The sequence below is a fragment of the Bombus bifarius genome, unplaced genomic scaffold, assembly GCF_011952205.1.
Source record: "Bombus bifarius isolate JDL3187 unplaced genomic scaffold, Bbif_JDL3187 scf7180000008199, whole genome shotgun sequence".
NCBI lineage: Eukaryota > Metazoa > Arthropoda > Insecta > Hymenoptera > Apidae > Bombus > Bombus bifarius.
The window spans coordinates 1,057,267-1,069,500 of NW_022884505.1; the positions used below are offsets into that span (position 1 = coordinate 1,057,267).

General features: G+C 40.2%; 1 protein-coding gene across 4 annotated transcripts in view; it reads left to right on the forward strand.

The window, feature by feature from the left end:
* Positions 1-12,234, forward strand: part of LOC117210230 (calcium-transporting ATPase sarcoplasmic/endoplasmic reticulum type) — a 51,616-nt gene that overhangs the window by 23,852 nt on the left and 15,530 nt on the right. For all 4 annotated transcript variants that reach the window (XM_033453036.1, XM_033453034.1, XM_033453037.1 and 1 more), the window contains one exon: positions 7,862-7,879. In XM_033453036.1, the coding sequence (XP_033308927.1) occupies positions 7,862-7,879 (18 nt within the window). The remainder of the gene's footprint in view (positions 1-7,861; positions 7,880-12,234) is intronic.

The following is a 12,234-nucleotide window of genomic DNA, read 5'->3' on the forward strand; positions in this document are numbered from 1 at the left end:
TTTGAAGATTAAAAGAGAAAATTATGTAACGATGGTACGGGCTTGTGATCGAACGATTGATTCACGACGTCAAAGTATTCTCTAATATCGCTGTAAGTTAATTAAAATCGTCGTTATCTTCCTATTTCACCGTAGATAAGTTGAAAATATAAGCGTTGCGACGAATCGCTCTAGGCACGTATCTAATTGTATTGCCATAAATTACGATTATTGCAGCGAATGCGCGTTAATAAATAACAATACGCGCAAGGCTATGTTTTTACAACGCAAATAGACCACCACCTCGACGCACTTGCCAAAACTTACGTAACCTTTTATCAGATACTTGCATTCGCTGGCATTCCGTAACCTACATTTCAAAAATACACAATCAGATGGGAGAGTGGCGGGCGAGAGAAGCACGTGAAATGTTCGGTATTTATATCTGGGCCAAGTTTCGCTGTATTTTCGAAATTTCGAAGCGCGACCTGCGTAGGAAAGTTCTCACGTTTTAATTCGCGGAATTCGACCTCTCCGACGATGTTCTAAATTAATCGCGCTCGTCGAACTTCGTGGCTCGATGGAGAATCGCTTTAACGTGGAATAAAAATACGTAGATACTGGGCTGGCCCGTGACCGATGGTGCAATTGGTTCTAAGGCGATTCTACGAGGAAAGATAAGGTGAAAATATAGAATAATATCTTTTCACGCGACGTCGCGTTTCCGAGAAAATCGAGTTTGAAAATTTCACGAGTACACTTAGACCTGACTCGTTTCGGACTGAGCAATGGTAAATATAATCAATAGGAGGTTAAACTATGTGTGAAAATATGTAAAAAAACGTTGAATAAGATTTTTTCACAAGATGGTTTCTTTTCGAGAAAAATAAATTTCACGATGTATCACGCGCGTGTATCGGATCAGTTCTTAACTGATCACGTTTGAACTTTCTTTTCTTGAAAACGGGAGCTTAGACGGAAACTGTGCTGACATATTTCTTGCTGATAATTTATTTGATCGCGTGTATGGTAATCTTTTGCTGATTGTTTACTTATACTTAGCCTGTGCTTAGCCGAGTTTAAGCAAACTTGATAAACGTTCAAACTTGATTTTCTCAGAAACGAAGCGTCGTATGAAACAATTTTATTCCACATTTTCGACTTATCTTTACACGTACGATCACCCTGTGGCCCGACCGAAGCATCCTTTTATATGGAAATAGTGAATTCTACTCGGATCGGTCGAGTACCAAGTTCCAGAGTGCTTCTGCAGCAAAGTTTCCTTTCTTTCCGATAATTCGTCGATTAAAACTCTACTTGCCAGCGTTGAGGAATCCGAGGAACCATAGAGCTTCAACAAAATTTTTTCAATCTGTCCGTTTAGAGAGCGACGTGTCTGTTCGTATTTCTTTTACAAGATAAAGAAAATAGCGCGCGCACGAACAATAGCACCGGCAAGTATCCTTCGAAATTGGCTCTTATTTTGCGTTTGAAAATCTTCTTTGCGATCTGTAGAATCGTATCGTTTCCTATATTATACAACAGATCTACATCTCGTCACGAACAGCCGCTAAACCCTGTCTTCCATCGTAAATTCCGCTCCAACTACTGCAAACCTTGTAACGAGCGAATTAACGCGAAGTTCGTGCAGACTTATCAACTCTGCTTCGTCACAGCTGCTCCTAAACTATTTAAAACTTCCACGACCACGGAATTATCCTCTTTCCATGCAGATTCTTTCAAAATTCTCCGATCCTTCGAAAGATAAAAAAAGAAAAAATGGCAATTTACCCTAAAATTTAAATCTGGATTCTGTCCAAAACTATCGCGTGGTTAAATCATTTTTCTAACTCGAGATATCCAGCGCATGAGCGAAACCGAGATCCAGCGACAATATCGCGTTTGTCGTATCTGCTAGCGAGATTCGTCGATAGTCTCGCCGTGTGCCGCTAGCTCAGCTTTGTGGCCCTGGCGTTGTCATCGTGTGACATCGGCTCAACGTCGCGTGATTAATCCGCAACCGTGACGCTCCAACAACGGGAAAACTGCATTTTTTTTTTTTATTTTCCTTTCTTTTTTTCTTTGCGTCCTCGCGTGTCCCTCGTCCGCCAGCTGTTTCTGATCGCGCTGAATACACCGGAGATGCTGCATTGTTTCCGCGAGAGCGTGTTTCGTTGTTGCGGATGTACGTACGTTGAGCGCGTTGGTCGATGTGCATGTAAATGAGTTCGTTGAAACAACGACGCGGGTATTAAAGGCCAATGAGTATAATGAGCGCGAAAAACTTCGTGACGTTCACGAGCAGGATTTGCATACCTATCGCGAGTCTTCTATGGTTGCGCGATGCTTATGACGACAATGAGTTACGCTTACGGACCTTATTGTTAGTCGTAGTCGTCGTTGTTGCTTGCTATGGTGGCTTAGCATCGTTTAGACAGACTTTTATTGGGCTACGCTTCTGTAACTGCAAATTTGGCGACAATTATTCTTATTTAATCGTTTTCGACACTTCGGTAACGTGGTGACAAAATTTCAGTTTCTTTCGTGAAAATTTCGGATTATGTTTTTTAATTAAATTATGGAAGATTATTTTCACAAACTTCGCGTTAATTTCATTTACCTAATTAAGAGACAAATAGGTGGGATAAAAGGCACGACATGGAACAGAAATTATTAACGTGTAATTTTACAAAATATTTTGCGTCTGGTTTAGCAGGAAAAAATCCTGTGTAGCGTGCGATCAGGGAAAGTTTAGCGTAGAGGGTACGTAACCCACGAGGCAGGGAATGTGTTAATATCGTATTAACCTTCTTTTAACCAGACTTTTCCTTGCTCGTCGGAAAAAAAGTTACAGTCGAATCTGGTTTTCCATTGCGATGCGAGAAGTAATAATTGGTAGTATAAATATATTGTTTAACGAAAGATTACGGCTTCCAGGTACACGCTGTTGCAATTTATCTTAAGGATAGGTACTCTGAACCGTACAGATGTCTCGAACAGTTGGTTAACGTCGAAATACCCTCGTCTATCGAGTAGCTAAAACTGGTTCGTCACAAATGAAAAGACACCCTTGTTAAATAGGGTCAACTCTCCCCCATATTATCATAAGAATTAAATGGAACAAACATATGGTGCTAGGGGCGGCTTAGGTCCCCGAGAGACTCCTATACTGTAACACCTAAATAGTAAATCCATAATAACAAGCTTTTGCTTGGTCTCGCGAGGAGAGTGCAAGATCTTGCGTTTTCTTTAATTCAAAATTCCCAAAATTTCTAATCTTATAGGAGCATAAACTGTTTTAAACTTGAGATGTTTCTCAAGGTACGCTTCACGGTTGAAGATTCGCTAATGCATCGAACTACGGCTGAATTATTATTTTATTATTGTTACTACTGTGAAAATTAGTATTCTATATACGGTGTGAAAGAAACACGGACTGCCGCGTAGGACAGCATGTAAATAGAATTGAATTTCAGTTCGATCAAAGTTCGGTCAAGGATAGTTGGTTGGTTCAGGAGGTAGAATACAGGTTAATTGGTTTGTTTTTACAGCGAATATCGTACAATATTGCGTTGTGGTTCGTACATAGATACGTTAGTTCACCGCGGCGGAAACCGCGAGGCGTAATTCGCGCGTGTGAAAGCCGCTAAACGCTCGAATAATCCAATATCGAATCGACCGTGTTCGAATGCCAATTGGCGCGACTCGGAAGAGCTTGAAATTACGAAATCCTAGCGTACGATGTCTACTCGTCTAATAGAAAATAAACTAGACAGAAAAAAAAAAGAAGCTGAGAAGATACGCGGAGTAAATTTTTAATGAAAATAAACGGTGGCGTTGTTGAAAAAAGACTATGATCTCTTTCCGATACTCTTCGTCGTGTTCGATGCAACAGCGAATGAGAATGATACTTTTATGTATTCTTTGTTGAAATATGAGACGCCGAAGAAAACAAGTTTCTGCTTTCAGAATTGTAAATTGCCTTCATACGGCATTTCTATACGCGTGTATGTGAGCACACGCACATGCGCTTACATTGAATTCTTACAACGATAATCTGGTTTGTTCCACTTGCGAGAACTGGCTGCGTTTGCACTGTATGTCAGCAGGTAAACGTTGAAAAATATACGAAGTTTATTTCATTGCATCGAACTTGGTGAGCCGAAGGAGATGTTACTATTCGCGTGTGTGTTATTAGCCTCTACGATAGTTAAAGAAACAATGGGAAATGTAAGAAGATGTCTGAATTAATCATTGGCCGTGGAAATTGCTATTGAACCGTTGAAAACCATCTAACCGCTTATCTTCCCTGAAAACCCGGGCCAATTGCCACAAATTCAATCCCCTCGAGCCTGTCATCCGCAAAATCCAAACAACCCCGACCTCTCTTGGCTTCGCGCCATTTCCTCGTACGAAAATTCGTAACATGCACGTTCTACTTCTCGTGTTTCGGCTCTCGCTTTCACTCGATGCGAGAAACACCTCTGTTCCCATTCAATCCGCGATTTATTTTCCTTTCGACGAATTCTCAACATTTTACCAATGTAAACACGATAGTCGCGTCTCGTGTCGGTACCAATGAAATCTCAAATATTTCCTACAAACTGCACCACGTATTCGTAATAATTTCCTATGGTAATTGTTGGAGTATCTCTCAACACAGTGGAACAACTTTCGCGAGCCAAGTATACTACACACGTTGTAAGTACGAGCAACGAAGACATTTTCTCGTTACATTTATCGAAGGACACTGATAAATTTTATCCTGACACGTTCGACGAAAAATCGACGGAGTCCTTTCCTGACGACGTTTTCGTTAATATTTTTTCAACGACCTAACGCGTGTTTTAGCCATTTCTCAAAGAAGAGTTCTTAGAGTAAGAAAATATTCTTCTTTTAATTATTTTCCTCGCGGAAGGTAGGGAACACTAGGAATCGTAAAAATCTTCCCTCGTTAGAGGACACGTGCCTGATGCGAACGAGATAGCACATTTTTAAAGTAAAAAAATTAGAAAATAAAAGCAGCGAAGAGCATTCAATTTTTATCGAATATCATATCGTGTCCTGATACTTGATACTTATGGCAGATAGTGTACGTGGATCTACATAATTCGTCTTGATGGTCGACTATAGAGGCTCGATGATTCAGGGGCTCGGGAAGAACGTTTGCATAAACAATCCACGAGCGCGTAACTTGCGTAATCGGCTGATGCATCGAAACATTCGATCCATTAGCACCGCGAGCATCGAATTCTACGACAGCGATGTTGTGTAGTGCGAATGCTTCGAAGGTTTTCGGGTTATTTTAAGTATCGTGTGTCGATCTCTCGAGAAATCATCGATCCCTATCGATAATGCATTAGCTGATGCGTCGTGATTAATACAAAAGCTCTCTGTGCTCTTCTTCGCTCCGACGTATGTTACTAGCTTTTCAGTTCTTATCTGCTTCTTATTTTCATCCATTGGAACTTTAAGATACGAACGAATTTCTTCCTTGTGATCCATTTCTAGAATAATATTGTACAAATTTTGCAAACAACCAAAGACGCGCGTACAACATCGTGACAATCGACGTTTTTTTTTTTTGGAAATTTCGGTCAAATGCAAAAGAAAATATCGAACCTTACGCGCGAACTAATTTTAAAATTGCTTATCACGTTCTTCCCTTGTAGTTTTTACTTTCCAGCTATCCAGGTAAACAGATAACGTTAAAAATAATCAGCGTTACCTGGAAAAGAATTATAGAACAAGTAGGAACAGTCTTGCAACCTTCCGAAAACACAAGTGGCATATTTAGACTAACCAGGAGAAATCAATCGCTCGTAGAGTTTTCAAGTGTCGAAGATTTAAAGAAGGAGGCGAATATAGCAGAAGAATATAAGATTTGCTTTTCTGTGTAGATTCTATGTAGATTTATGTTCGCATCAACTACGATTACCTTATTATTAACGAAAGACGAGAATATACTGTTGTTCCGTGTAAGAAAGTAAGATTACCAAATTTACATAATCTTCCTTCCAGCTTGAGCGATATAGTTGCGCTTCCAAAGCTCCCCCGTTAAAATGGAAAGCATCGAGTGTACGGTTCCCACACGAAGTATCCCGAAAGAACAGTTTTCTGCCCTTACAATCGATAGGAAACGAGAGGGTGTGCCTCTATCTACTGGCGCGTTTCCCGGGGAATTCAGCCGAAAAGCGATAGAATCTGAAATGCTTGGGGTCTGAGACAGAAATTGCACCGGATAATCGGGCTTTCCTTTGGTTTACTTTTCAAACTGGTTCCCTATCCTACAGATTCATTTCATTTATATTAACTTGGCCAAGCAGAAGTTAGTGAAAAGTGGACGTAAATGAAATTTACAAACTTTCTTCTTTCCTCTAAAATTCATTACGAAATTAATTATTTAGAAAGCACGCAGCACCAGTTCCTTGTTTAAATAGGTCGTAGGAGCGGAAAATTAGGGGGAAAGTAAATATCATCGAAGAGATACGTGAACAGAGTTTTGAAACTTTCCTGAAGAATAAGATTGCTCGTAAATATATTAGATTAATGCGTATGGGACGTTGCTGCTTAGAATAGTTTCGATTTAAAAGAGATGGCATCAAAGTTACCAAATATAAATCCGACGTTTCAGAAGATCAAAGGCATTCTGTATGTCCTGCCTGCACAATTTTCAATACATAAATTATTTTAACAGAGGCTCTAAATTAAAAGTACTTGCCAGCTAAATTTATTCTTCTCTTTCAAACTATGAAGGAACTAATTCGTTAAAATTATCTTAATAGTACACCGTTCATTTAATTATTTTTACGATACACGCACAAGCTCCAAGAATTCTCTTAGAAACGTAAAATAATGAAACCAGTTAATCGCTGGGACGTTACTCTCGCGAACGTATGATATTTCGAACGAACTGGCGCTGTTCAAAATTTATTTGGTGGAAACGATATTTTCTCGATACGACAAATCAAATCTCGCGAATGACGATTGATTCTAACGAGATAAGGACGCTCAGCATCCCTGTATTTCGTGTGTAAATCTGTCAAACACACGATACGACGGGCACCTTGCCGGCTGCCGAATTATGTCAAATGCAGCGCGTGTCATATTAATGGCGTTGATCCGCAGGACTTCAACCGGTACTCGCCTGGTTTCTTCGTTTGAAAAGTCTCGTTTGGAAGAACGGACGAATGGTTTTGCATATTTCTGCCCTTGCGGCCAGCATTTTATCGGTTGTCACGGAGACACGCGTCGATGAGCCGTCACCGTGTAAGGGCGTTTATTATCGACCAGGAAAACGTTGTTTGCGATGCCGTAACGCGAACGATGCTTCGGCAATTCGAAGTAGGCCACCTTAAAGGAGATGCTGCGAGCTACTGCGACTTAGGCGACTTTCAGATTGCACGTACCAATCGTCTATCCGGCTTTTTAACCAATTAACTTGCGGCAAACATGGGGTTAATTTGTCGCCTGCATTGTCTATATATCTTCGACATGGTCGTTTGTTTACCCACGAATCATTCCTTTCAGCGATTGATTCTTACTGATTGTAGATACGCTTGCGAGAAGTTTATAGAAAATTTATAGAAGATATTTATGGAACATTTGAAGACGTAAAAGTTCATAGAACATGCGTGATGTTCAAAAAATATGTTAACTATCTAAAGTATAGTATTTATCGTTATAATTATAACGTTAAACAGACCTCTTTGCCTAGGTCTTATTGCTTTAGTTATATTCGTAAAAAAAAAAAAATGAATTTGCACGACGGTATTTATAAATCTACTAAATCTAAAAATGAAACATATAAAAAAGCTTATAAAACTAGGAATCATCCAGTTTGAATCGGTTATTTATTTGCGTTACATCTTGTCTGTTTCAGAATTGCCAGCCGAGGAGGGTAAGTTTTTCCCAGCGAAAGGTTTCTTCCCTCTGTGACGATCGATACGGTAAGCTGTTTGGATAACAAATTGGCATTGATGCTATCTGTAGAGTGTCTCGGTGTAAACATCGTATTTCCAGATAATGGTAGGATACTTTGCGACAAGCTGGTAAAAATGATGATGATGATAAAGAAATCAGATATGTATTTTAAATAAGTATCTTTATTCAAGAACTCAAGCACTTGTGCATTTCTTTACTTCTTTATCGCTTTTATAATCGCTACCGGATTACTTTTATATTAACTGACGCAGACACATACATACACAGGAGCACATAAAATGTGCATATCGATATTTATTTATTTTTCCATTCAATTTGTCCAATATAATCGCCGAAATAACGCGTTAACGAAGGTATGCGAAAATAAAAGGAAATAACGTGCGATGAAAGGTGGCGATCAAACTAATATTTAATCAATTTCGAGCATAAAATTACACGCGATTTACATACCACACGCCCTTACACTTGTCAAGAAAAATCCTCGTTGTATTTCTCACAGCATTTATATTTAATGACCAAGTCCAAACGTATTGATCTAATCTCAGTTTACTGTGTTAAGTTCAAAGCTCGATACCGCTAGAACGAAACGTAGAACCAGATAAAAAGACGCTTGATCGGAAAATAACGTTATGTGACGATATTCTTTTATAGCGACCATGTTTTGGCGTTCGTTCCTTGGACATCGCGTAAGACGAGGCTTATCTCAAGACACTCGATGACTCGAGTCGCTCGACGTCATTACAAATGTTCTTTTCGAGCGAGAAAATATTCTTTGCGTCGTTGATCGCTTTACAGATCGCACGACGTGGAAACACAGTCGCGACTTGTCCAATGCCAGACCCCTGGCAGTCATAGGTTCTCCCACAGGTTTCAGATCATGTAAAATCGAGGCTTCTTTCTCCTCTTTGTTTACGTATTTACCGCGTAACTCGTAGTACCTTTTGACCCTTTAAAAATAGACGCACTTGTACGTGGTCGCGCCTCAAAAGCCATTCGGCGATCCACTTTCTTCTTATCGTTAGCCTTAGAGCCGCTAACTATTTTTAAAATGATAAATTTCGTGAAATGCGCCGCGGTTCATCCAATTAGTCCAGTTCCACGGTTTTGTTCTTAAGCTGTCTCGAGGGGTTTTCGAGTAATTTCGATGCAGAGAACGAGATATCGGTTTCGTTCCGACCGTGTTTCCTTTTATCCTCGCTTCTCCTTGTGTAAGAGGCACCAGTTAAGCAGTTTAACTTGGAAAGCGCATCTAACGCGACTTCGAAGCGACGTTCCTTTAGATCGGAGAAGAAGATTGTCTCTTTGCGGCTGATTTTTCTATCGGGATTTTAGTACTAGTAGTTGCATAAGCCAATCCTTTTGTTCTTCAGGTCGACTGGAATCAATTTTATCGCATGGAACGAAGATCATAACTTCAGTAGAATAGAACGCGTCCTTGATACTTCTTACATGTTTCGTATATATTTGGTTGCAGAGTTCGCTTGAATACAGTGGAAATCCATTTACCTGAACCAAGCGAAAGTTCGCAAAAAGTTCGTATAATAGTTGTTGCAGGCTAGTTCACCAATTTCTTCGCGCTACGAGCTTACTAAATATTTTCGATTCCCATAACGAGGAATCACGTTCGAAGTACGTATTTTAGATTTTCATTCGGATAAGTGCAAATTCGATGAGCTCGCCTCGAATCAGATTCTAAATCACATTCTCGTTTCAATAACTCAAGTTCGAATAGACTGAGTTCCACTGTACTTTACGTTCGTCTTTATCGTATGATTGATCCTGCTCCATATGAAATAAGTAGATTGCAAAATTTCGGTTTAATAACCGGAGTTCGGATAAATGAATTCCAATCATTTCATATCCAATGTTTCCAGCATGATCGATCGTCTTGCTCGTCGGAGGAAGTTCGAAATTCTCGCCGAAAATGCAGCAACCAGTGAGACGCTGCAATTTTCCCGTTATCGTACTCGATCCTCGTTATTACGGCGCTTAAATCGATCAAGAAGCTCACAGCTGTAAACGACGTCAAAGGAGTTGGTCGATCGGAGGTGTTCAAAGACGCGAGATGCCTTGGGAAATGCGGAACGCGGCAATATCGAGCACTTAGGCCAGCGAGCTGTGTCTGGATGCGAAGGCAGATGCCGTGGATGATAGTTGGCGTCATTATCAAAGCAGGCCAGGCCTGTCTACATTGCATTATCGTTTCACGCGTGCACGTGGTCGTGTACATAGCATAGAAAGAGGAGAAGCTGAAGGGAATAAACGCGAACGTCGGTTACGTCTGTAGCCATTTAATTGCGAGTCAACGTTACGCTGGATCATAAGGTGGTATCCCATCACCTTCTTTGAAGTCGATCTTCCACATCGTTAGGATCCACTCGTTTTCTTGCTTTCTAGTCGGAAGAATAGGACGATTGCCAACGATGGTTTGAATTACGCTTGGATTTATCAGGTGTGAGTCGAGGAATCATGGAATGGGAAGTTGGATTGCTTTGAAATTAGCTGTGGAACTTGGCATGAGAATCGAACACAGGATTTTTTTTTTTTTTAGTATTTTTGCAACGTTCTTTTGTGTTATGGAGCAGGCAGGAAGTTGTTTCGAATGAAACAGTTGTTGGAATAAAGATGGAGAAGCGAATGATTTTTTTAATAGTTTTACAACGTCGATTGAATATTGCTGTGCAATTGATCATGGAACTTACTGCTAGAACGAACATCGAGGGAACATATCTCTTAGTATTTTCGAAATATTTATTTGCCTTGTGGAATATAGCTATTATGTTGTTTCAGCTGGAGTTAGATTGACTGGATCGACTTAAAATTGGCTGTGGACTGTTACTCGAAACGAACGATCGGCGTTGAATCTTTTAGTACTTTGGAAACGTTAGTTTGAAATACGACGCAGCTATGAAGTTGTCTTAAATGGAATATTGGCTAGGATGAAAGTCGAGGAGTGTTGAATTCTCTAGCCATTTTCCAGCATATAGGTTGAATCGACCATAAAGATATTCCGGAACGAAGGTGTTCGAGGGAAAAGTATAGTTTGGAATAAAGTTTCGCTGAAATTGAATACAATATTCTAATTTCGAAGAAGTTTTCGCTTGAATTTTATACGATATTAAAATTTCGAATTTGGTATTCAAATAAATGCGAGACTCGTTCAACGTTTCTAAGACAAACAACATTTTCAAGCAGCAAGAGCTTTATATTTCCTTTGCGTCCATAAAATCGCGACACCAAGTATAACTATTGGTAATTGAAGAGAGTGGCACGCGATCCGTCACCACGAGTCTCGTGTTCCTCTATGCAGTTTAACGTTTAGTCAGAGAGAACAACGAGACGTTATAAACTTTTCTCGCGAAACGATATACGTTTCTTTCTACCTTGAATCATTACGTTGCTTTTCTAATCGGATCCACTTCTTCACGTTGTATGATCCACGTCACACGTTGACACGTCGACTGTCACGCGAATCCGATACATTTTCTTCTGGCAATAGATCAAAATGTATAGTACGCCATGGCGTTTAATTTCTGCCAACTGTTATACCTACATCGTATTTACGATCTTGTTTTTTGCGACGATATTATCAAAGCCATTCGCATTGTTGAAAATTGATTAGTCCATGGCATTTATCTTACTTTAATCGTTCTAAAAAATTTAGTAGCGTGAGTCACACCGACGACCGTCGTCTCTGTCGAAGTGTTCAACCGATTTTTCCGCAAAGCAACGATATTTGTTCGAAGAATATTTCATATCACCCGAGAGAGCATAACAGGAACGAACGACGTAGAGAGATACTCGTAAAAGAGACCTCGTAACTCGATTTAACTTTAGAATTATGTGAAACTCGTCCCTTAACGCTTCAGTTTCTCCCGGTCCGTAAATGCGAATCCAGAAGTTGGAAATTGGAATTCTCGATTTCCAATCCCTGCATTTCCGCGCCAGCAAATTACCGGTAAATCGTTGCCTTTTCGGCGAGTCATCATCGGCTTTCTCGAACGAAGAATCGGCTATTGAAAATCGACGTGTCCAAGTTACGTCGAGCTCTCCGCTTCGCGTAATCACGCGCTTCCGTTGCTGTTAATTTCGCATCATAACATTCTTCTCTAAAAATTGTATTGACGTAGATTTGTTAATCGTGGCTGCGTTAATGCGATTTCTTTCACAATTTAACGACACCGGCCGCGATCTCGCCGTGGCCTGTCTCTCTTTTCTCTTTCTCGTCTTCGTTCGTTGCTCGTTCTCTGTCCGAACGTCACCGATCGACTAACAATATCCGTATTGCGCGGACAAATACGGTGATGAAAC